Source organism: Trachypithecus francoisi, unplaced genomic scaffold, assembly GCF_009764315.1.
Source record: "Trachypithecus francoisi isolate TF-2019V2 unplaced genomic scaffold, Tfra_2.0 Lachesis_group20, whole genome shotgun sequence".
In the NCBI taxonomy this organism is placed as follows: domain Eukaryota; kingdom Metazoa; phylum Chordata; class Mammalia; order Primates; family Cercopithecidae; genus Trachypithecus; species Trachypithecus francoisi.
Genome location: NW_022681466.1, coordinates 71728999 through 71755605, shown reverse-complemented (window position 1 = coordinate 71755605; position 26607 = coordinate 71728999). Strand labels below are relative to the sequence as shown.

At 45.8% G+C, this 26607-nt stretch overlaps 1 protein-coding gene across 7 annotated transcripts in view; it reads right to left on the bottom strand.

The window, feature by feature from the left end:
* The window catches only part of VPS53 (VPS53 subunit of GARP complex), a 164512-nt gene that overhangs the window by 75536 nt on the left and 62369 nt on the right, over window positions 1–26607 (bottom strand). For all 7 annotated transcript variants that reach the window (XM_033185231.1, XM_033185232.1, XM_033185234.1 and 4 more), the window contains 4 exons: window positions 19083–19161; window positions 15137–15280; window positions 13926–14068; window positions 10294–10435 (listed from right to left, as the gene is read on the bottom strand). In XM_033185231.1, the coding sequence (XP_033041122.1) occupies window positions 10294–10435; window positions 13926–14068; window positions 15137–15280; window positions 19083–19161 (508 nt within the window). The remainder of the gene's footprint in view (window positions 1–10293; window positions 10436–13925; window positions 14069–15136; window positions 15281–19082; window positions 19162–26607) is intronic.

Genomic DNA, 26607 nt, shown 5'->3' with positions numbered 1-26607 from the left:
GGCCCTCAATACAATCCTCTTCAGATCTTCAGAAACATGGGCAACACTTTCTATTTTCTGTAAACAAAACAAAAAGCCTGTGTATATGTGTGCAAGCATGCTTGCAGAAGAGTCAAAAATACACCCCAAAGTATTAAACAGTGTGGATACCTCTAGAGGGAGGGAAATACAGTAGTTAAGAAGATATGTTTATTTAAAATATTTTTTTCTATTTGAGTTTTTAATAGGCATGTATAGCTCCTTTTTCTTTTTCTTTTTTTGAGACACAGCCTCACTCTTCCACCCAGGATGAAGTGCAGTGGTGCAGTCACAGTTCACTGCAGTCTGGAACTCCTGGACTGAGGTGACTCTTGCACCTCAGCCTCCCGATAGCTGACAATGCAGGTGCACACCACCATGCCCTGCTCATTAAAAAATTTTTTTGTAGAGACAGGGTCTTCGTGGCCCAGGCTGGTCTCAAACTCCTGGCCGTAAGAGATCCGCCCGCCTCAGCCTCCCAAAGCGCTGGGATTTTAGGCATGAACCGTTAGGCCTGGCCCACTGCTCAATTTTTTTTTTTTTTGTAGACAGAATATTTATCTGAAGAGAAAAGATGATTTATAACTAAACTCATACACTATTTTCCAAAGCCCTTACTTCTAAATTGTGATAAAATTCAACATTTTAAAGTGATTTACTATTCAGTGGTTTTTCGACATTCAAGAGGTTGTTGCAACCATCACCACCAATTCCAGAACATTTTTCACCCCCAAAAGCAGCCCCTACCTGTTCCTGGGAAGCTGTTACTTCCCAGCCTTCCCTTCCCAGCCCCACCTGCCTCTATGGATTTGCCTCTTTGGATATTTCATGTGGATGGAATCATATAATGTGTGACGTCTGTGTCTGGTTTCTTTCACTCAGCACGGTATGTTCAAGGTTCACCCAGCTTAGGGCACACATCAGCACTTCATTCCTTTTATGACTGAATAATATTCCACTGTACGGAGAGACCACGTTTTGGTGATTCCTTGTCTGTTGATGTTTCTATCTTTTGGCTATTGGGAATAGTGCTGCTATGAACATTTGTGTAGGACGTACGAACATATGTTTTTAATTCCCTTGGGCATATACTTAGAAGCAGAAATATGTAATTAAAAATAAAAGAATTCGGATTGCTTTGCTTTTTCTATTTGGCAGAGCTACCCCTTCATATTAGGCATGGCACATTAACACTGTGAGATGCACTGAAACAAGGAAGGACTACTGCTTCTCGATCTTAATTACATTTGGAAGAACAGAAAGGAAGATGAACAGAAAGAAGTTTATTTTATTTTTTATTTTTTGAGACGGAGTCTCGCTGTGTCGCCCAGGCTGGAGTGCAGGGGCCGGATCTCAGCTCACTGCAAGCTCCGCCTCCCGGGTTTACACCATTCTCCTGCCTCAGCCTCCCGAGTAGCTGGGACTACAGGCGCCCGCCACCTCGCCCGGCTAGTTTTTTTGTATTTTTTAGTAGAGACGGGGTTTCACCGTGTTAGCCAGGATGGTCTCGATCTCCTGACCTCGTGATCCGCCCGTCTCAGCCTCCCAAAGTGCTGGGATTACAGGCGTGAGCCACTGCGCCCGGCCCAGAAAGAAGTTTAAAGCAGAGACTGAAACTTGAAAATGCTCACAACTTGACCGGACAATTCCACTAGTGTCGTAAGAAAATAATCTCACTCCTTTTGGTAAGAGACAGCGAAGAGGAGAGAAGAGAGAAGAGAAAAGATGAAAAAAAAATCTCAAAAGTATATAAAATTAGTAGACAAAAATATTCATATAGCCCTATTTGTAAAAGTAAGAAAAAACGAAGGGTCCTTTGAGAAAAGAATAATTAGGGGAAATCACTGAGTATCTACAGAATACACTCTTTCTGTAGTTGAGAAAGAACTTAAGCTGTGACATATGAAGCATATTTTCATATGTATGTGTGAATTAACACAGAAATTAACTCAAAATAGATCAAAGACATAACTCAAAATGGATGGAAGATATAAATGTAGCAGCTGAAACTATAAAACTCTTAGGAGGAAACCTAGGTAAGTCTTTGTAGTCTTGGATTACGTAATAGTTTCTTGGATATGACACTAAAACACAAGCAAGAACAAAAAGATAATTAGCCTTCATCAAAACTGAAATCCTGTGAAATGACTATCTGGAGAGTGAAAACAACCCACAGATGGGAGAAAGCATTTGTAAATCATATGTCTGATATATGACAGAATATATAAAGAAGTTAGAAAGGCAGGGTACGGTGGTTCACGCCTGTAATCCCAGCACTATGGAAGCGGTATTCACACAGTGAAAACCTGCGCAGATACTCACAGCGGTATTTACGCAGTGAAAAGGCGGAAACCACCCGAATGTCCACCGGCTGATGAAGAGACAACATTATGTGCATCACCAACACAATGGTGCACTATTCGGCCATCAAAATGCAGCGCTGACACATGCCACAACATGGGTAAGGCTTGCAGACACAAAAACCAGGCATTGTAGCATGACTGCTAGCATTGCAGCATTTACGCGAAGTGTCCAGAACAGGCATCCATAAAGACAAAAGTCGATTCATAATTGCCCAGGGCTGGGGAAAGAGAACTTGAAGGTCCTGCCTGCTAAGGAGGGATTTCCTCTGGGGTAACAGAAATGTTCTGGACTTGCACAGCTGGGATCGTGGCATCATCTTGTGAATATATGAAAACCAACTGAACTGTATACTTTAAACGATAAATTTCATGTGACATTTTGTGACATGAGTTATATCTCAATTTTAAAAACAAAATAAGCAGAGAAAAATGTATTTAAAGAATACAATTTCAACTGTGTAAAATGCATAGAAAGAATATACCCAAATCCTCATCTCTGATTTGGATGACTTTTTTTTCCTGCTTCTCTATTCTCGTCTATACTTTCCAAATTTTCTATCCTGACCCTGTATTATTCTCTTCTCAGAAACAAAAGTTAATCGTCCCTCAGGATATTATTCAAATGGAAGAATACATTTCTTTAGCACCAGCAAAGTATCCATAAAATATTTTCCAACGCTGAAGGGAGTGCATCAGGTGGGGGAAGCTGCCGCTGTCAGAGACAGACATCCTCAAGCTGTGGCAGAGCTGGGAAACCTGCCCCCTTCCTTATACAGTCTCCCTCATGCAGGTATTAAGCTGCCAGAAGACCAAGGTGTAGAGTGAGACATGCCAGGTGGGCTTTCATGAGTCATGAGCCTTTTACATATGCTCTTATGCTCAAATTGTATGGCTGACAATTATACCCATCTAGCTTCTGTCTTTACAATGTAGGTATACATGTATATTAAAATGACCCCTATAAGCCAAAGGACAAGTCTATTTCTTTTCTTTTTTTTTTTTTTTTTTTGAGAGACAGAGTCTTGCTCTGTCACCCAGGCTGGAGTGCTGTGGCCGGATCTCAGCTCACTGCAAGCTCCGCCTCCCAGGTTCACACCATTCTTCTGCCTCAGCCTCCCGAGTAGCTGGGACTACAGGCGCCGCCACCTCGCCCGGCTAGTTTTTTGTAGTTTTTAGTAGAGATGGGGTTTCACCGTGTTAGCCAGGATGGTCTCGATCTCCTGACCTCGTGATCCGCCCGTCTCGGCCTCCCAAAGTGCTGGGATTACAGGCTTGAGCCACCGCGCCCGGCCAGGACAAGTCTATTTCAAAAGGCAACGTATGCAATGGTCAAGAGGAAGGGAAATCCAGCTGCATAAAATGGGAAAATTTTTATTTTATTAAAAAAAAAAAAAAAACCTCCAGTGAAGCAGTTATAAAAACCTAATCCAATCTACTCTGCTTTCAGCAGAAGGCTGAATGTAATTTGTTCACCTTGAATCTAATCATCAAGTCACTAATAATGCATATGGATACAGTTACATCATAGCCAGACATTCTCTTTTAATTTCAAGGCATTTTAATTTACAGACTATCTTGAATTCCTCCTAAAGGGTCAGAAGTTGAGGCAACTGGGAAAAGCATAGGCAGCTCACCTCCTCAAGTCATAGTTACAGCACAGGACATCGTAAAACTGGTTAAGTATGGTAAAAGCAACAAACCCTGTCCCCGAGGCTCTTTCAGTCTAAAGTTCTATCAGATGTTGAAGTCACAGCTCTTGAAAAAGAGCAAAGGATGATGCATCCCAAGGATGGGTCAGGAGGAGCTGAGCTGTGGTGGGTCTTCCTGGCAAGCTGGCCACACCCTCAAGCTCATCCTCACAGTTTCACTGTCGCCAAGGACTGGAGAGGTCCTGAATGATACAGTGAGGGTGGCAGTGGGGGCAGCAAGGGGATGAGGTATGGCCTAGGGAGGGGCAGCAAGGGAGAGTCTCTGGACGTTTTGGCTCCTTAGCTGACATCACCTGTTTCGTGGCACCTTTCTGAGGAATTCAGCAACTTTCTATAAAATCTGGCATATATCAAAAAGTATCAAGATATACCTTGGTTCATTTCATAATTTATTCTGGTATTTTGAAACAAAATGGTAGCCAAAAAGGAGTTTCCAAAGAGTGTATCCTGAAAGCGAGGTAGCATGGGGAAGGGATCAGGGGCCAGGGAGCAGCAAATCTCCAGGCAGGGCACCCAGCAGCTAGACCGGGGGTCAGGACAGCTGGAACTCCCGGTCTTGCCCAGGCAGCCCCTTCCTGCTGCTTTGTGTTGGGAGCATGGTCGGTAGCCACGACTAATTCACCAGGGTCCCTGCCACTGAGGGTCGCAGAATTAAAGGTGAAGAAGGTTGTGCAAGGCCCACAATGAGATGATGGTGGGGACCAGGCCCAGTGTGAACATCACCTAGAGCGACAGCCTTCACGTCTCCTCACAGCAGAGCTGCAGTGAACCGATTCCTCAAGGCCCGGCCCACCTGGTTGAAGTGGCCACAGGGCTTCTGTTGCCTCCTAGAAACTTATCTTTAAGGGAAAATCCTTGAAGGATATCAGACAGCCCTTGTCAGGATTTGGAATGCAGAGTAACCGCCACGTCATGATACCTAGCACAAAGAATAGGGTCTGGAGGACGAGGTTGAATTAAAGAGGTTGAAGGGTTTAGAGGAGTCTGTGGCGAGGAGAGCTGAGAGCTGACTCAATAGAGAGGGAAAGAAAGAACTCATGGTACTCCTCAGGCTTTCCCGGCTACGGATTTATAACCTGACACTCTGCAAACTTGAAAGGAGATGAGAGCAACTGAACAATGAAGAGGGGATGACTTACAGACCAGTTCTGCCAAAACATTTCAAATATGAACACCAAAAAGGAAGGAGCTGGGGAAAAAGGCTCAAGTGTTCCTAGCTGACCCCTGACTACCAACCCAGAGCACCGCCTCGGCCAGGAGACACCGACCGGGCTCCAGTCCAGGAGCTTGGCTCTGGCTAAGTGAGTTCAGGCCTAAGCCACCAGTACCCCCAGCCCTGTCCTCCCAGGACAGAAGGTGGCTGACAGTTGGCCAACTGCCGCTCTGACAGGCTTGTACCTGTGTTTTTCAATAAAGCATTGTCTCTGCAAACTTGAGTAAGCTCCTTCAGTTTTTCATGGTCTCTACGTGGTTACCGTGTTCAGCAGCCTCAGCCTGTCCAGGAGAGCCTTCCCCGCCCTCGTTCCCTGCCCTCGTTCCCTTAGCAGTTTTGGCCTTTAGGGGATTTTTCCTCAGACAGGTCCTGGGACAGACCCAAGTTCACAGGCTACCCTGGTCCTCAGATGCAACAGGGCCATTTGTTCCTCTGTGGTCCTATAGCTCCCTAAATGTAAAAGAAAAATCACCAGGACGTAGGGTCCAGCCAGAGAGGGTGAAGAATGGCTCAAAACAAGGGCTTGACAAGAATGTCATTCAAGCATCCTTCACTGGGACCTGTTTCCCATCCGGTTATCTGGATTACCAGCTCACAGAGCCTGTCCTGATGCTCTCCGGACCCTGCCCAGCCAGAGGCCACGGGAGCTCAGGGGGCTACTCCCAGGTGGGGCCTGTGCTCAATGCTGAAACCTCATGCTTGTCCCCTGGCAGACCTCTGTAAGGCTGAATCTGTGCCGCACATATCTGTGCTTGAAACCAGGCAGAAGCATGGCTTGGGAAGGTCCGAGAGGAGAGCCAGCAAGAGGAAATCAGGAGGTTGCTAAAGCCAACCTCATACTTCTCAGGAGAAACACACGATTCCTTCAATGGGATCTCTGTTCCCTACTTCCTTTTCTTTTTCTTTTTTTTTTGAGATGGTCTCACTTTGTCACCCAGGTTGGAGTGCAGTAGTGCAATCTCAATTCATTGCAACCTCTGCCTCCTGGGCTAAAGCGATCCTCCTGGGCTAAAGCGATCCTCCTGTCTCAGCCTTTCGGGTAGCTGGGACTACAGAGGTACACCATCATGCCCTGCTAAAATTTCCCAGGCAGCTGGGACTACAGGTGTGCACCACCACACCCCGCTAGTATTTCCTGGGTAGCTGGGACTACGGGCATGCACCACCATGCCCTGCTAATACTTCCTTTTCTGACCTGCGCTTTCTTTAAGTCTATTTTCATCTGGTTTCTGACCGTTTTTCCCCTTGTTACTAAAAAGAAATCAATATTGAACATTAGTCAGCAAGCAGAGAAGTATACATATTTTTGATGTGCCAACTAGGAAGAGTGTTTTGTGGTTTCAGTTGCATTTTATTTTTATTTTTATTTTATTTATTTATTTATTTATTTTGAGACAGGGTCGCTCTGTGGCCCAGGCTGGAGTGCAGTGGCCGGATCTCAGCTCACTGCAAGCTCCGCCTCCCGGGTTCACACCATTCTCTTGCCTCAGCCTCCTGAGTAGCTGGGACTACAGGCGCCCGCCACCTCTCCCGGCTAGTTTTTTGTATTTTTTTAGTAGAGACGGGGTTTCACCGTGTTAGCCAGGATGGTCTCGATCTCCTGACCTCGTGATCCGCCCATCTCGGCCTCCCAAAGTGCTGGGATTACAGGCTTAAGCCACCGCACCCGGCCCAGTTGCATTGCATTTGATTTCAACAGTCATGAGTGAGCCCACGCAGGCAGGACCTTGTGGTCTGGCCTCAAAATTGGGTTGCTGCCACCACCACTCTGCAACAGTCCATTGCCTGAAAGACCAGCCCGATTCACCTGCTCCACCTACTCTGAGGCTGGGCTCGTGGGACAAAGAGAGAATCCCACTGAAGTCTCAGGGTTTTAGGACCAGAAGGGTAGGAGCTAGAGAAGGTGGCACAGGTGAAGGGTGAACAAGTGAGTGGGACTCCAGGTCCAAGTCCCAGCCTGGCCCCTGCTTCAATCACAGTAGCTCAGTTTCATGTTTTTACACATTAGCTCCGTGGCCTAGGGTAAGTTTCAAACGAGTATAGCACCTACTTCCTCTGGCTGATGAAACAGAGCGACTGACTGTAGGTAAACACACCTAGCATAGTGTGGGTCACCAAGCGGATGTTCAAAGCACGGTAGCTATTGTGTTCAGATTCTCCATTCAATTTTTTTTTTTTTTTGAGATGGAGTCTTGCCCCGTCGCCCAGGCTGGAATGCAGTGGTGCAATCTTGGCAGGCACCCACCACCAAGCCTGGCTAATTTTTTGTAGTTTTAGTCGTGATAGCCACGCTGCTCTCAAACTCCTGACCATAAGTGATCTTACCACCTCAGCCTCTCAAAGTGCTGGGATTATAGGCATGAGCTACCGCACCCGGCCTCTACATTAGATTTTGTTACAAGAAAGGATTTGGAAATCACTGATTTGGCCCATCTCTCTCATTTTAAAACAACTGAAAAATAACGTTGTTAAAGTACACATAAAGTATGTAAATGCATTTGTATAAGAAAATTTCCAAAAAAACTATACCAGAGTAAATGGAAAAAAATATTTCCTTGCTTCTCTACCTACTCTCACTCCAACTTCCTTCCTGAGAGACATCCACTGTTACCATTTCCAGACCTCTTTCTTACACATTTACGCACATAAACATGCTTTTTACTTTTTCCGTAAAACACATCGTACCTCCTAAAGTGCTGGGATGACAGGCGTGAGCTGCCACATCCGGCCCCCATTCCATCACTTTTAAACTGTGTGTAGCATCTCACGGTATGGATGCACCGTAATTTATTTAACCATTCTTCAATAATAAACATTATAGACATATCCAAGTCTTTTGCTTTTAAGGCTGAGTTCACCTCTTTCTTTGTGCATCTTCCTCTACATGTACGGATTTTTTTAGACTTCTGGTTTAGATGTAACATTGTTGCTTGATAGGACACGCATATTTACATTTCTGAAAGTTCTGATAATGACAATTTATGCACCAAAAAGGTATCAAGCTGCATACTAGCACTAAAATTCTGTACTGTTAGTCTTGTAATTTTTTCTTTTTGTAAACCTGATGTAGGAAAAATACCCTGTTTTCTTTTTTTTCATGTTTATTAGTCAACTGAATTTCTTCAGTGAATCGTCTGTTTGACTCTGTATTCATTTTTCAAATGGGTTACTTGTCTTTTCCTTACTGATTTTCAGGAGTTCTTTATATGTGCTAGATATTAACCGTTTGTGTCATACAAGCTTAAGCTGTTTTTAATCCCTTGATTATGTTTCTGGTCTTTTTCCAAAAGAATTTTGTTCTCTTTATGTTGTCAACCTTTCAGTACTTTTCTTCATGGCTTTCGGGTTTTATGTAGTCTCCCTAATATTCTGTTATTAAATGACAGGCGGGCATGGTAGCTCACGCCTGGAATCCCAGCACTTTGGGAGGCCAAGGTGGTGGGCAGATCACCCGAGGTCAGGAGTTTGAGACCAGCCTGACCAACATGGTGAAACCCCGTCTCTACTGAAAATACAAAAATTAGCCGGGCCTGGTGGCGGCACCTGTAATCCCAGCTACCCGGGAGGCTGAGGCAGGAGAATCGCTTGAACCCGGGAAGCGGGGAATGCAGTGAGCCGAGATCACCCCACTGCACTCCAGCCTGGGTGACAGAGCGAGACTCTGTCTAAAAAACAAAATGAAAAATAAATAAATAAATAAAGGATAGTCTTTTCTTCTCATTTAACAGGGAAGGCAGTTCACTGCATTACAGTGGAATTGGGATTAGGCCATGTGTCTTCTCTCTCGACTGCAGGTCCAAGGACTTTTCTACTAAATCACATTGCTTCTCTATTGTTGCCAGCAGTTAAAAACAACCCAAAATCTAACTTTAAAGAAAATTCAAAAGTATGATTCTCTCAACGTGGATTTCTTCTTCCTTCCCTCCTTTCTTCTTTCCCTTTCCATTCCTGCCTGCATGGGTTCTGTGTATACTCTGCACAACTGGAGGAGACAGATGAGCCAGCTACAATTCCTGCATTCAAGGAGCTCAATGTCTACGCATATGTAATGATGCAAACAGAAATGACCATAGAACATAGTCACTTGGTTTCCCAGTGGATAGGAAATCTGAAGAAAGCATATTGATGTGTTAGCAGGGAGTCTGGACCTCCAAAAAGAAGAGGTTTACTCCTTTCTCTCTCTTTTTTTTAGAGATAGGGTGTCACTCTGTCACCCACCGTAGCTCACTACAGCCTCAACTCCTGGGCTGAAGTGATCCTCCCACCTCAGCCTCCCAAGTCACTGGGACTAAGGGGTGCACCCGACTAATTATTTTTTTTTTAATTTTTTGTAGGGATGAGGTCTCGCTATGTTGCCCAGGCTGGTCTCGAACTCCTGGTCTCAAGCAATTCCGCCTCGGCCTGCCAAAGTGCTGGGATTACAGGTGTGAGCCACTGCATCGAGCCAAAAAGAAGAGGTTCCCAGAGGGAAAATTTGGACTTCGTCTTTGACTACACAGAGACAAACGTTTAACCAGCAGTACTATATTCTACCTTTCCAATGGAGGCATGTAGTCCCCAGGCCTGTATACCTGGCTTTGGGGTTTACAGAGACTCATTGACCTAGTTTGCTCACCAGAGATGTTAAAAGGTAAACCCTAAAGTAAAAACATATCCTAATTGTAACCAAATCTGACAGCTGATAAAGTAATAAGGTATTTGTGACCAAGTAAGGCCTCTGACTCACAAAATTACTAGTCGGTAAAACGGCATCAATACTTAGGAAAAATGATGACAGGGCATTCTAGAAACATGACATACTGCATCACAGACAAATGATAAATCCACACGGAGTGTTCTCTATCATCACTTTTCCCAGCAGCTCAGTGAAATCACTGCAGTGAGAGAGTAAGCACTGAAGCCAATGGACAGAGTCACCACACAGTGAACACTGAATCCCAACCACCCAACCCACTGATTTCACGTGGCAGCTCCCTAGGGAAGGTCTTACCAGGGTCCCATCGGTCAGGGTGCAGCCAGAGAAGCGTTTTGCGAGAAACCCCTCAAAGTTAGTCGTTCTTTGAATAGCAAAAAGAAGCAATTTCACTTCAATTTCCTTCGCTCTGGTACGCATAATCTTGGCAAGTTCTGTCCTTCAAAACAAAGAGATAAGAATACTATCAAACAAACTGCTCATTCATTCAAGAGAAGACAAAGTAAATGGCCTTAACTTATATTCAGGAAAAAAAAAATGTATGTAGTCATTTCAAACCCTGAGGTCTGTTACCAGCTAAGTCTAAAATCTGGGGAGCAGAAATACATGTTCTAAACAAGAATTTTAAGGTGAAACTATCCACCAGGCAAAAAAAAATCAGGGGTTATGGATTTTATATACATATATATATATTTTTTGTTTGTTTGTTTGTTTTTGAGATGGAGTCTCCCTCTAGTCGCCCAGGCTGGAGTGCAGAGGCGCGATCACTGCAACCTCCACCTCCTGGGTTCAAATGATTCTTTTTTTTTGTATTTTTAGTAGAGATGGGGTTTCACCATGTTGGCCAGGCTGGTCTCAAACTTCTGACCTCAGGTGATCCACCCGCCTCGGCCTCCCAAAGTGCTGGGATGACAGGCGGGAGCCACCAGTAGTTTGTTTTCACGGTTACTACATTGCCTGTATCTTTGAACTGTTGAAGAATTGGATAATAATACATATGGAGCACCTAGTTTTTTATTAGTATATATATCCTATATAATTTCACAAGTCATTAATTACTGAATTATAAAGCCTTGCCTCTTCCTAAGGGCCCAGTAATCATCTCTTCAACTGGATGGCGTAACTCCTGGAAACAGGCCAGGGCCAGGATCGCCGTGGGAAAAGTGACAAGCATGCTTAGCTGGCCCCTGCCCAAGAAGCGCCAGTGCAGCTCACTCAGACGCTCCATCTCAGACGCCCAGGTGCTGGTGAACAGGGACGTGCGAGTTCTTAGTAAGGACTAAGCAAGCTATCATCTTCCCACACAAATCAATGATGAAATCAAACAAAGAGTCTCTGAGTTTATTTAAGAATGATGTATCTGTAGGATTTTAGCCAAAATTCTAACAACAGAAGCTTGGCAGCAACACTGCCATGAGCCAAGACAACAATGGCAGGTACTGGCACTCACAGAGACGTGCTGGCTCTAGCACACATCCCGTCTCTCCCAGGCTCCATTTCTCACTGAGCCGGTGTGCAAGTCTGCTGAACTGTAGGCTAAAAAGAATGAGCTAACAGTTTCTCAAGGAACTCACTCTTTATTTTGTTAACTGGGATTTAGAAGGTGACAATCTCAACTGATCTTAAACCAAGGCTAAAAGGTTCTCCAAATCTATAGGAGTCAATGTATTTCTTTTTCTTTCTTTCTTTTCTTTCCCTTTTTCCCTTCCACTCTCCCTCCCTCCCTTCCTTCCTCACTTCCTTCTTTCTCTCTCTCTCTCTCTTTTTTTTGAGACAGGGTCTCCCTCTGTCACCCAGGGCTGGAGTGCAATGGCACGATCATGGCCTACTGCAGCCTCGACCTCCTGGACTCAAGCAATCCTCCCACCTCAGCCTCTTCAGTAGCTGGGATTACAGGTGCTTGCCACCATGACCAGCTAATTTTTGCATTTTTTGTAGAGATGGGGTTTTGCCATGTTGCCCAGGCTTGTCTCAAACTCCTAGGGTCACACGATCCATCTGCCTTGGCTTCCCGAAGTGCTAGGATTATAGCCATAAACTACTAAGCTTGGCCCAATGTGTTTCTTAGAACAACAGCCACATAGAATGGAGCTGAGTACACCTGCAGTTGCAGCTACTTGGGTGGCTGAAGCAGGAGGGCTGCCTGGGCCCAGGAGTTCAAGGCTGGGGTGTGCTATTCCCATGCCTGTGAATAGCCACTGTACTCCAGCCTGGGCGATACCACAAGACCCCCATCTCTTAAAACAACAGTAACAAAAAAGTCACACAGAACGAACACCAAGCGTGAACACTCCCATGAACTATGGACTATCACCCTGGGTGACGATGATGTGTCCGTGTAGCCTCATCAGCTGTGACAAATATACCCCTCTGGTGGAAGGTGCTGACCATGGGGAGACTATGCACGCGGGGCAGGGAGCACCTGGGAACTCTCTGTATCTTCCGCTCAATTCTGCTGGGAACCTCAAAGTGCTCTAAAAAATGAAATCTATTGTAATAAAAGCCAATATCCCTTAAAACACTTTTCCCCCACGATGTGTTTAAAACACGCAATTTGACTATACCTTCCATGATTTTAACAAAAAGACCACCATGAATTCTGGGAAGGTGGCTGAGTTACGCTTAGATGTGGGCCTTTTTTTCTCTTTTTCACCTGGCATTAGCTATAACTGTGTACCACTGGGGGGAAATATATAACTAATACGAACCAGTTACCAACACTGCTGTAGTGTGGCTGCAAATGAAGAGTTAAAAGGAGTTCAAGACCAGCCTGACCAACAGAGCAAAACTTCATCTCTACAAAAATACACACACACAAATTAGCCGGTGTGGTGGCACACACCTGCAGTCTCAGCTACTCGGGAGGCTGAGATGGGAGAATCACTTGAGCCGGGGAGGTCAAGGCTGCTGTGAGCTGTGATCACACCACTACACTCCAGTCTGGGTGACAGGGTGAGACCCTGTCTCAAAAAAAAAAAAAAAAGTCCAACTCTGGCTTTAGCTTTGTCATAGATATACTGATTTAACCTTCCTGGGCTTTAGTTTTTTAATATAAAGAGACAATCTGTCCTTGGGCTACACTCACGGATACTGTAGAGAGGATGAATGGAAGGTCTTTAAAATGCTTGGAAAGCTCAGATACAGGCCTGGTGCAGTGGCTCAGGCCTGTAATTCCAGCACTTTGGGAGATCGAGATGGGCGGTCAGATCACCTGAAGTCAGGACTTCAAGACCAGCCTGGCCAACATAGTGAAACCCCATCTCTACTAAAAATACAAGAATTAGCCAGGTGTGGTTACACATACCTGTAATCCTTGCTACCTGGGAGACTGAGGCATGAGAATCACTTGAACCCAGTAAACGGAGGTTGCAGTGAGCTGGGATTGTACCACTGCAGCACTCCAGCCTAGGTGACAGAGTGAGACTCTGTCTCAAAATAAAAGCTCTAACTATCCAGAGGCTATACACACTGTACTGGGAGTGGGAAATTCACTCAACACAAGTTTCCTCAGTGTCTGCTATATCATTAAAGTAGATACTACCCTGTCTCTATGGAACTATCTATCTAGCAAGTCAGAAAATAAAAATGATGATGGGATACACACACATCACGCTGACATACGCAATATCAATTGGGGAAAACATGGGGTAGAGGAATCGCCGTAAGTCAAGCTGGTTGACAAGCCTTGAGGTGGTGGAGAAGGGAAAGACTGCCTGAGGCAAGAACTACACCAAGGAAAGTCCCAGAACAAAGACGGGGGCAGAGGGAGCAGCCGGTGGGGCCACTGTTAGGTATAAGGATGGCACCAATCATCTGGTGAGGTCTGGAGGTGGCACCAAAACCACAGGACAACATGGAACCGCTAGAGACTGGGGAACTGATGGTGAAACTTCGATGAACAACAAAACCAATAGAGAACTGGCATCTACCTTGTCACGTGGCAAAATTCCACCGCAATCCTCTCAGCCATGCACCACTCACGTGGAAACATGCGGCCATATTTCTCCTCATAGTCCACAAGCTGGCGTTTTATCCAGGCGTAGCGTCTGTCGATTTTGTCCAGCCAGGCAACCTGGTGAAGGTGAAGATCAAAAACCACCCAGTGGTTAGAAGTAGAACTGGCAGTTTAAGGAAACAAGCAAAAACACAGAGCCAAGCAAAAGGGAACCAACCTCTGTATTTCTCATGGTTTTAAAGAATCTAGGCTACCTTTTTTACTTGATTTTTTACTTAAAAATCCAGAGGTTTGGCCGGGCGTGGTGGCTCACGTCTGTAATCCCAGCACTTTGGGAGGCTGAGGTGGGCGGATCACGAGGTCAGGAGATCGAGACCATCCTGGCTAACACGGTGAAACCCCAGCTCTACTAAAAATACCAAAAATTAGCCGGGCATGGTGGTGCGCACCTGTAGTCCCAGCTACTCGGGAGGCTGAGGCAGGAGAATGGTGTGAACCCGGGAGGCGGAGCTGGCAGTGAGCCGAGATGCACCACTGCACTCCAGCCTGGGAGACACAGCGAGACTCCGTCTCAAAAAAAAAAAAATCCAGAAGTTTTTGGCCAGGCGCAGTGACGCAGGCCTATAATCCCAGCATTTCGGGAGGCAGGTGGATCACCCGAGGTCGGGAGTTCGAGACCAGCCTGACCAACATGGAGAAACCCCGTCCCTACTAAAAAATACAGAAATTAGCCAGGTGTGACGGGTGCCTCTAATCCCAGCTACTTGGGAGAGGGAGGCAGGAGAATCGCTTGAACCCAGGAGGTGGAGGTTGCAGTGAGCTGAGATCGCACCACTGCATTCCAGCCTGGGCAACAAGAGCGAAACTTTGTCTCACAAGAAAAAAAAAAAAAAAAAAATCCAGAGGTTTTTAACCTGGGGTCTATGATTGGCCTTCAGGGGTCTATACATTTCCAGAAACTATAAGCAGAATTTTATGCACAGGTGCATGTTCCTGAATTTCTCCAAAGGGTCAGTGACCTCAAAAGACTTAAGAACTATAAAGTCAGCCCCTAGGACTCACAGCTCAACAATCAACACTGGAAGACAGTCATACTAAAAGGAAGTCTGAATTAGCAGGCTTGACAGCGTTCATTTTTCAATAAAATTCAAAGGTTACATCTGATCTTATTTGGTCAATACTTACATCTTGGTTTTCTTGAAAAAGTACTAGATACTCTGACAGATGCTGTTTAATGAACTTTTTGATGATTTCCTGTTTGATCCTGGGGTCTAGAATATTAGCAACCAGACATGCATCTCGTAGAACATTGCTGGGTCCTCCGGGTCTCTAGTAAAACAAACATGTACCAGATTAAAAGCCAGAAACCACCTTTAAACCTCATGGATTCTCACAGCCGCTGCTTCTTGTCTCTACACGTGGTAAGTCTTACTCCTGCTCCTTTACATTCATTCTTTCCACTGTGGATGGATCCATCAGTTACCTGTTGTTCCTCAAGGACGCAATCCTTATACTCATTTCACAGCAGGAGACACGAAAAGTACCTTGTGAATCTGCAATGAGATCTTTTGGGAAACAGGCAGAAATGATCATGGGAAATTTGACTTTCTGCAAACCATAACTAAAAGAGACCTAAAAGTTCCAATGCCACTGGTCTCTGACGTCGGAAGACACTGCTGAAGAGGCCGAAGAGTCGGAATGCCACCAGCCTCTCTCCCAAGAGTCGGAATGCCACCAGCCTCTCTCCCAAGAGTCGGAATGCCACCAGCCTCTCTCCCAAGAGTGGGAATGCCACCAGCCTCTCTCCCAAGAGTGGGAATGCCACCAGCCTCTCTCCCAAGAGTGAGAATGCCACCAGCCTCTCTCTCAAGAGTGGGAATGTCACCGGCCTCTCTCCCAAGAGTGAGAATGCCACCAGCCTCTCTCTCAAGAGTGGGAATGCCACCGGCCTCTCTCCTAAGAGTGGGAATGTCACCAGCCTCACTCCACATGTGCCACTCTTCCCTGACTCCAATCTCTGGGATTCCTGTTCTTAAAGTGCTATGTTTTTGCCAAATAGTGTGGTCGCCTTTAACACATAAAACCAGGTTCCAGGCTGGATGCAGTGGCTCACGCCTGTAATCCCAGCACTTTGGGAGGCTGAGGTGGGCGGATCACGAGGTCAGGAGATCGAGACCATCCTGGCTAACACGGCGAAACCCCATCTCTACTAAAAATGCAAAAAATTAGCCGGGCATGGTGGCAGGCGCCTGTAGTCCCAGCTACTCGGGAGGCTGAGGCAGGAGAATGGCGTGAACCTGGGAGGTGGAGCTTGCAGTGAGCCGAGATTGCGCCACTGCACTCCAGCCTGGGCAACAAAGCAAGACTCCGTCTCAAAAAAAAAAAAAAAAAAACCAGGTTCCAAGCCACGACGCGTGCTCCACGACAGTGAACCACCCAGACAGGCAGCTGAAGAGAAAACCCTGTGATAGTGGCCTCCTGACCTGGATGAATGCTGGGAAGGTAACGGGGCTGGACTGACACGTCACGATGGGAAGTTCTTTGTGACCAAAGTTTTGCTGAGACTTTCTTTACAGTATGTCACTGAGTGAACGTGTCTGCTAAGTAGACTACAGTGAAAAGAACACTTGGAATCTACTCCTGGCTTGGCTAAAAAGCTGTGCATGCAGCTTTGACGCACTTACTCGGCCTCACCTGAAAAACAATCAACTCTAGGTGATGAGTAAGGTTCTTTTCTAAATCTTTATTTTATTTTTTGTCAACTCTTTCCAATTCCATCCATCTCAACTGAAGTTCCACTGCTTCTAAAGTGTGATATAAGCTGCCTGAGACCTAAATTGTTAAAATGTTGACTTACTCCATGCTGAGTGGCTTTTATGTCATGTGCTGAACACCCTGACTTCTCAATTCTCGCTTCAGAATGAAAAGAAGCAAGAAGTCACAAAGGCCAAAACCTATGGGTTCACATGTTCAGATTTTTTCGTTTACAAAGACTTTACTAGGTTGTGTTGGAAAAATTTTTTTAAATCTTGATTCCCATTTATTTTTTAAAATCTTCATTCCCACTTATTTTTGAAGATCTTAATTCCCATTTGTGAAATAGAAATAGTAACACAAGGCCTTTAAATAAAGCTCATAGTTTTTAAAAAGGAAGAAAGAAAACTAGGTTGGGTGCGGTGGCTCACGCCTGTAATCCCAGCACTTTGGGAGGCCGAGGTGGGCGGATCACGAGGTCAGGAGATCGAGACCCATCCTGGCTAACACGGTAAAACCCTGTCTCTACTAAAAAGAAATACAAAAATTAGCCGGGCACGGTGGCGGGCGCCTGTAATCCCAGCTACTCAGGAGTCTGAGGCAAGTAATGGCGTGAACCTGGGAGGCGGAGCTTGCAGTGAGCCGAGATCGCACCACTGCACTCCAGCCTGGGCGACAGAGAGAGACTCCGAGACTCTATCTCAAAAAGAAAAAAAAAGAAAACGAAAACAAAACCACACACACAAACAAGAAGTCACTATGCAAGAGAAAAGGGAGGCATGCTGTTAGAACCATTTTAATTTCATCTGCCCAGTGGTATCTGGGAAAAAAGATATAAAGTAGGTCTCTTCTAAATAATAAAGATGGGCTTCATCCACATCTTCCTGAAATTTCTAGAAACTGAAATGGGTTGGCCGGGCACGGTGGCTCACGCCTGTAATCCCAGCACTCTGGGAGGCCGAGGCAGGCGGATTACCTGAGGTTGGGAGTTCAAGACCAGCCTAGCCAACACGGAGAAACCCCGTCTCTACTAAAAATACAAAAATTAGCCAGGCATGGTGGCAGATGCCTGTAATCCCAGCTACTTGGGAGGCTGAGTCAGGAGAACTGCTTGAACCCAGGGGACGGAGGCTGCAGTGGGCTGAGATGCCACCATTGCACTCCAGCCTGAGCCAAAGAGTGAAACTCCGTATTAAAAAAAAACAAAAAAAAAAACCTGAAATGGGCAGCTGAGTACACGTGAAGCTAACCTTGTCCTAAGAAGCGCCCAGAGCTTCTCATGAGCGAATATCCCTACAATCCTTTTCTACTTCTTTGATCTTCATTTTCCTCATGTAATAAATAGGACTAATGGCTTTCTAATATCTACTCCCTCCCTGCAGTTATATCAGATGACTAAGGAATATGAGGTTCTCCAAGAAAAGTACTTTACAAATAAGCATCTGATTACTAGCAGACAGCCACAAAATGTGAAGACATTAAAATCAGGAGTGGAATTCCTACAGAAAGTGATGGGCAAAAGCTGGGGCCACTACGCCCAATTACTTCCTACGTTTATTTTATGGAACACAAAGAAAAAATAATTAAGATATTTCCAGTTACTGAATTACAGAGCAGACGCTGGAAATGTTCCTTGGATCAGTAAATGAATGTATGTCCCCATCTCCAACCACCGAGTAGGGTCAGGCTCCTTGCCCCTGAATGCTTCAGTATATTTCTGCCTTGAACAATTCTTTCTCTTGAAATAGCTCAAATAATAGAGAAAAGGGCTTGTATGGGTTCTTTCCTGTCCGACACATGCTGGGTATAAAGATGGCATCCGCTACAGTTGGAAGGGTGACCGCCGAGCGGGAGAAAGCTGGTTACATGAGAAGTGCAACCAGCAGCTCCCACGTGAAATGCTGTGGGCTTTGCAGACACAACACAAGCAGCTCTGCTACCAGGGAGCTCAAGGGCGTTAATTCCGAGGAGCAGGCTTACGGCGGGTGGCAGTGAGGCCCGCACTGTGTCACTCCGGGAGTTACATACGCCGGTGTAGGTCATGGAGCAACCCTAAAAACACTGCGGCATGAGGGTGTTTAACAAATAGCCATGAGAAAAAAGGAACTGACAGGGCAGACAAGATAGAAGGTTTGACCCACATTAAATGAAGCCCAAACAAATCCTCCCTTTCTGAGGCTGGAAGGAAACAGGAGGAACTGCCACCACCTGGGGACATTTAAAATCCAGGATGGTCTCGTTACCCTGAGCCTGCAGCAGACGGATCTGCAGCTGCCAGCGGGCACGACGGGAATGACAACTGCGTGGCGACCGGGGTGGGCATGAGCTCGGCAAGGATGCCGGTCATCTCTAAAGACGGGGAAATGCAGAGCAGTACCTTGGTGCCCTGGGAAGGAAACGCTTCTTCAAAATCGGCCAGGATTTGCTGTCCTAACTCAGTCTGCGCAGCCTTCACTCTGTGAGGAAGAGAGAACATATCATCACCTGGCATAATATCCTTATGTCACTACACACCGATCCACAGGGTCGGAGGGGCTGGAGTCTTTCCAGAAAGGCCAGGAAGGGTCCAGAGACGTCCACGAGGTGAGAGGTCACACACTAGTTAAGTGGCAGGTTGATGAGCAGGACCCAGGCACCCAAGGTATTCTCAGGGTGAATCTTCTATATCCCCAAAATTCTTCTAGGCCAACCCTTTCCCTGAGGTCGCATGTGTTCATCTTTACACAGTTCCACTGGGGGTAGTCGTGCTGTGGGAAAGTGTTACAGAATCACATCCACATCAAATATAAATCTAGTCAGGCACAGTGGCTCACGTCTGGAATCCCAGCATGTGGGAGGCTGACGTGAGACAGTCGCTTGAGGCCAGGATTTCAAGACCAGCCTGGGCAACATTAGAGAGATCCAGTCTCTACAAAAAAAAACTAAAATAAAAATTACCCAGGTGTGGTGGCACACACCTGTACTCAGGAGGCTGTGGCGCGAGGATCTCTTGAGCCCAGGACTTTGAGGATACACAGAGCTATGATCACACCACAGCACTCCAGCCTGGGTGACAGAGCGAGACCTTGGCTCTCAAACAAAACACTAACAAAACAACAACAAATAAATCCATTTTGGATTACTGGTATAACTGCTGTCCTACTCCCTGGAGTACAGAATGGGAAGAGGGCTCCATAGTGTTTTAGGGTGTTTTGTAAAAAATTATTATGGGTATATAACCATTATATATATTTTTATAGAGTACCTGTGAAGTTTTGATACAGGCATATGATGTATAATGATCAAATCAGGGTAACTGGGGTATCCACCACCCCAAGTTGTTACTTCTCTGTGTCAGGAACATTCCAATTCCAATCTTTTAGTTATTTTTAAATACACAATAAATTATTAACTGTAGTCGCCCTACTGTTCTACCAAATACTAGATCTTATCATTCTAACTGTATTTTTGAACCGATTAGCCGTCCCACTTTCTCCCCACCTCCCTGCTACACTTCCTAGCCTCTGGGACCCATCGTTCTACTCTCTATCTCCATGAGTTCAGTTCTGAAAATGTTCAGCTCCCACATATGAGTGAGGACATGAGGAATTTGTCTTCCTGGGTCTGGCTGATTTCATCTCACATCACATCCATTTCCATCCATGTAGTTGTAGTGTTTTGGATTTCTTGTTAATCCAGAAACCAACAAGCTCATAAGTTTTTAAACAAATGAATGAAGAGAATGTCTTCCATAGTAAAAACAAAAAGATACAAGTGACAAAATGAACTGCTAAAGGAAAGTGAGGGCCACTGAATGATGATTTAAGTTCAGAAGTTTGTGAATATGTAAATGGAACAGCAAGGAAAACCAGTTAGAAAGGGGAGGCCGGTACTCAACAGTGGATGCAAGTGTACTAGGAGCTCAAGAACCACGTGTGGACTTGAATGCAAGGGCAGAAAGGAGAAGCGGATAGGATGGAAAGCAGCTGTGGATCACGCCCCGTGATCAATCACGCCCCCGCCATAGATCACGCCCCCGCCATCGATCACGCCCCGCCATCGATCACACCCCCACAATCACGCCCCCACAATCGATCATGCCCCCGGCATCGATCACGCACACCAATCGATCACGCCCCCGCCATCGATCACGCCCCAATCGATCACGCCCCCACAATCAATTGTGCCCCTGCCATCGATCACACCCCCGCCATCGATCACGAAATCGATCACGCCCCCACCATCGACCATGCCCCACAATCAATCACACCCCACAATCGATCACGCCCTGCATTCGATCACGCCCCCATAATCGATCGCACTCTCTGCATCCCCCATCAGCTGCCTGATGTTGGTGGCCACCTTGCACCAGCCAGCCTAGCAGAGCTAGAGTGGAGCAAGACTCTCGGGCCCTGCTGGACTTCCTGAGCCTGAGGCAAATACTGTCTGGTTGCCAAAAATGCCTTAAAAGAGCACACTTCCATTCTTGGTCTCCGCCCTGCTCCTTCAGAATCAACTTTATGAAGTTTCTAGAAATAGCCAACAGCTCAAAACCACAATTTCTTTGGCTGCTAAGGAGTGTCTGGCAACCTGCTGAGATCTTCTTTTCAAATGAGGGGATAGGCATGACCCAAAAGTCTGTTTTTTCTGTGGCATGGTTATAATTACACCTTATTCCAAATACCTTCCAAGGTTTTTCCAGTATCTTCAAAACTTTGAAAATCACTCTTACAGGTGGCTTTGTAGCCTTTTGAGTCAGTTTTCAAGGGGGCCAGAAATGATCCAGATGAGGCTATTACTGGAACAGCCCCCACCTCCAGATCAGAGTTAGGGCCATACATCTAGAGCTGTCCAATAGACAATGGGAGACATTCCTTGCGTGTGAACTCTGACATGAGAGAAAAGAGTAAAATTGTACTTCGGAGCTTCTCGTGATTCTCACGTCATGAGGCAGCACACAGCCTCCTGTGGTGCCAGGTCACAAGACAGCTTCCAGAGGCGCAGGCCCCGTGTTCCCACCTCCTTCTTGGAAGCACACAGACAGCACCAGTTCCCTCCTAAGCCACAGGGAACTTACAGCAGGCACTTTTCATGGTTAGAAGAGGAAGGAGTTCTCTTCACAGGGGAAGTGCCACCACTGGCCAGAGCACCCACAGTCACATTCTCAGGACCACTGACCATCTCAGTGACACTGGTGGGCCCGGCTCTACCTCTGGCCCAAACTATTCGCTACTCCATATTCTTGGTGACTCTGAAACTGAGGTGGCAGAAAGGAGAACCACAGCCTATGATGGCACTTGGTATCACCAGAGACAAAAAAGAGGAAAAATGACCAGCCTCTGATTTGTAGACCTCCTTGCCATGTTCTTCATTTTCAAAGTCACCTCCTGAGATGGGCTAGACCTGGCTATGTGACTAGTGAGCCGCGTAATCATGTCACTTCCTCTCCGTGGGTTACAACTTCGAATAGCTGTGAAATAAGAGGGTGGGGTGAGCGGCCTGTACTAGATGATTCTACGTCCTCTCCAGTGCCGATTATTCCACAACACCCATCTTACGGTGCTGACTGGCTTCACAGGTGGCTACAGGTTAGATGTGTGCTTAATCCTGGAGCAGAAGGATATGCTTCTGCATATAAATGTCAATGTTTCCAAAAGCAGGTTTCTTTCTTTTCTCTCTCTCTCATTTTTTTTTTTTTTTTTGAGACGAAGTCTTGCTCTTGTCCCCCAGGCTGGAGTGCAATGGCGTAATCTCGGCTTACTGCAACCTCCACCTCCCGGGTTCAAGTGATTCTCCTGCCTCAGCCTCCCGAGTAGCTGGGATTACAGGTGTCTGCCACCACGCCTGGCTGGTTTTTTGTATTTTTAGTAGAGACGAGGTTTCACTATGTTGGCCAGGCTGGTCTTGAACTCCTGACCTCAGGTGATCTGCCAGCCTCGACCTCCCAAAGTGCTGGGATTACAGGCACAAGCCACTGTGCCCGGCCTCTACCAACAGCAGTTTTTGAAGTGGCTATCAAAGATTCAGATGAAAGAGCACCCATTCCCTCACAGACATCACTGATGGTATCCACAGACCCAGACCTCAATCCCATGCACTTTCAGGGTGAGATGTAAATTGCAGTCTTCATAATCAACTGCTTAAATAGGATTCTAGAAAGAAGTCAACAGGCTTGAAAGAATGTACCTTTGACCTCATTCCTTTAAACTCCTTCCTCTTCCAACCATGAAAAGTTCCTACTATAAAGAGGTAGCTCTACTGATAACCGTCAGCAAAGCAGATATATGTGCTGAACTATCAAGATTTCCTAGTCATTCCTTTCTCTTCAGACTGGAGTACAGTGGTGCATTCGTGGCTCACTGCAGCCTCAACCTCCTGGGGTCAAGTGATCCTTCTCTCAGCCTCCTGAGTAGCTGGGACTACAGGTGTGCACCTCCATGCACAGCTAATTCTTGTATTTCTTGTAGAGATGGAGTTTTGCCATGTTGCCCAGGCTGGTCTCAAACTCCTGGGCTCAAGCGATCTGCCCACTTCAGCCTCCCAAAGTGCTAGGATTACAGGCGTGAGCCACCACGCCAACTAATTTCCTAGTCATTCAGAAACCATGAGCTGGGCAGCCCTGTCCGTTTCCAGGTTGAGTTCTTTTTTTACTCCACCATGAGACCTGCTAAGCCTTTCTCACAGTTACAAGAAGTTAGAAATGGCTGTGAAAAATATATTTTAGTTCAAGAGTTTCATGGTTTTCAAGAGAATGTAAGAATCTTCCATTCTTTGTTGGGAAATACTGACTGACGACTAGAAACATTCACTTTCATGGGCATGCTTAGGCCAGGAGGATCTGAAATGTAAAGACACTAAAGAAAAAACTCTTTCCTTCAACACTACAGCAAGCATGGAAGCATTTGCCAGAAGGGTAGTTGGAAGAATCAGCTATGCTTGAATCAAGGCTCATGAACTTCCATTTCAAATATGCAGGCAAAGATTTCAGAACACAACTTTTCACATGACTTCCACAATTTACAGACAGCAAGACAGTAAATTCGAGACACGGAAGCAATGCAGAGGGTAGTAACCTGCCTGCCATCTCCCGCCCCTCACAACCAACAGCTATTTCTATCATTTCCAGATGGTTCTACCACCACCACGTAAACATAAGGGAAGAAAATTCACCAGAAAGGAAGCTAAAAATAAGAAGTCTGGACTTTTCTCAAACTTTTAGTACCTCCTTAAAAAACATCTAGTCAAGCACTGAAAATAAGAAGCTGTCTCCTCTTGGCTCTTTTTAGTGTTACTTTTTTTTTTTTTTTTCTGAGACGAGTCTGCTCTCTTGCCCAGGCTGGAGTGCAGTGGCACAGTCTCAGCTCACTGCAGCCTCCACTTCCGGAGATTAAGTGATTCTCCCACTGCAGCCTCCCGAGTAACTGGAACCACAGGCACACAACACCACACTGGCTCACTTTTTGTATTTTTGGTAGAAACAGGGTTTCACCATGTTGCCTAGGCTGGTCTCGAACTCCAGAGCTCAAGCGATCTACCTGTCTCAGCCTCCCAAAGTGCTGGGATTACAGGTGTTAGCCACCAGGTCCAGCCTTTTTAGTGTTACTTAATAGCACATATTCTGTATTAACCTACACAAAATTATTGCAAACAGAGACTGTGAAATGAACTAAAAGTAAATCCTCCTGGGTTTGCAGCAACCCTATGTGATAATGAACGTTTGGAGCACTGAAATATATTCATAGAATGTTGGATTTTCTATTTTTAAGGGAATGTGATTATAACAGTCATTACAAAGTTCCTTCAAATTTTTAAAGCTATCTCTTTGGAAAAATGTTGAAAAGCAAAGAGCCCACCAAAAGCACAGGCAACAAAAGCAAAAAGAAACAAGTGTGACTCCATCAAACTAAAAAGCCCATCAGAGAAATGCAAGTCAAAACCACGATGCAGTATCACCTCACAACCCAGTGGGGCGCCTTTTCATGCTTATTGGCCATTTACATATCTTCTTTGGAGAAACGCTTATTCAAACCCTTTGCTTGCTTTTTAATCGAGTTGTTCGGCTTTTTGTTGCTGGTTTTTAGGAATTCTTTGTATATTCTAGATACTAATCCATTATCAGATAAATGATTTGGAAATATTCTTCCCATTCTGTGTGTTGCCATTTTACCCTGCTGATAGTGTCTTTTCATGCACAAGTCTTAAAATTTTTCATAAAGTCCAATTGATCTGTTTTTCTTTTGCTGCCTAGGACTTTGGTGTCATATCCAAGAAGCTGCTGCCAAGTTCAGTGCTGTGAAGATCTGCTCTTTGTTTTCTTCTCGGAGTTTTAGAATTAGGTTTTACATCTAGCTATAGATCCGTTTTGAGTTATTAATGAATCCCTACACTCGTTTCTGCCAAATAAAAGTTAGTTCTCTCATGTTCCTGCCATGCACAACCCCCTCCTTTACACCGACTGGAGATCAGCTCCCAAACACATCTCCATGAGTGCGTGGCCACTGCCTGATAAGGGTCTTATCTTCTCTAATCCAGAACATACTCCTACTATCCAGACTCCTGGACCTCTGTAATCCACTAGACTTTTACAAAATACAAGTGAGATCATGCCCCCCACGCTGAAAATCTTTCACTGTCCACAAAATAAAAAATAAAGTATTTAGCCAGGCATATAAAATCTGGCCCCATCTACCTACACAGCCTTATCTCTCTCTGCTGCCTCCAAACTCCTTGAGACTCCCTCTTCCTTCTCGCCCCGCTTACTGTCACGTTGGTAAGATGCCACCCATTCTTTTAAGATTCCGATTTTTTTTTTTTTTTTTTTTGAGACGGAGTCTCGCTCTGTCGCCCGGGCTGGAGTGCAGTGGCCGGATCTCAGCTCACTGCAAGCTCCACCCCCGGGGTTTATGCCATTCTCCTGCCTCAGCCTCCCGAGTAGCTGGGACTACAGGCGCCCGCCACCTCACCCGGCTAGTTTTTTGTATTCTTTAGTAGAGACGGGGTTTCACCGTGTTAGCCAGGATGGTCTCAATCTCCTGACCTCGTGATCCGCCCGTCTCGGCCTCCCAAAGTGCTGGGATTACAGGCTTGAGCCACCACGCCCGGCCTAAGATTCCAATTAAAATGGAATTTGTCTATGCCCCCCGCCCTCAGCCCCTGCTTCATCCTATCAGTTCCTCTTCTGAGATCCTGCTATGCCTTGTGCAGCATATACCATGGTTTTGTTACATCTGTTACGCTGGAATCTTCTATTAATGTCTTTCTTCTCCATACAAAAATGGCGAACTCTTTGAAGGCAGAGAGTGTGTATTTCTTATTTTTGTGCCTTCAGTCCCCTAGCACAGGGCCTAGGATGTAGAAAATGCAGGGTAAATATCTGTCACATAAATGAAGAAAAGAACAAATGAATGTGAAAGAGATCAACTCTGAATCATCCTCAGAGCAGGAGTAGGAGGGACTGCCTTCCTCCTCCTCCCTCATCTGCTGACAGCAAATCTGCCTGCTTCATCCAAGCTCCTTCCTTCTCGCAGCTCATAAAGTCCTGTTCGCCTGCTTTCTTGGCTGCCTCACAGTCCAGTCTGATAAGGCGATCAGCCGGCTCTAGGTGTGAGGGGTAGGAAGGAGGAGGGAAAAGGTTGCGGTTTTCCTAGTGTTCTGCCAAGCTCTGCTCCAACATTCCCTAATAGTTCTTTGGCATTTCAATGACAAGATGCACACTGATGCCCCGAAGCCTTAGAAATAAGAAAAAGATTTTCATAAAAATCCAAATCTAGGCAAGAAAAGTGGTAGACTAGAAGCCTGAGGACTTCCTGGTAGGAAGGATGACAGAAAATCACTGCCCAAAAATGCTTCTCGAAAATGAAAGACATGAAGGTGGTGATACTAGAAGCAGGATGGGGCCCTGGGTCTGCTGCCAGCAGGGCATG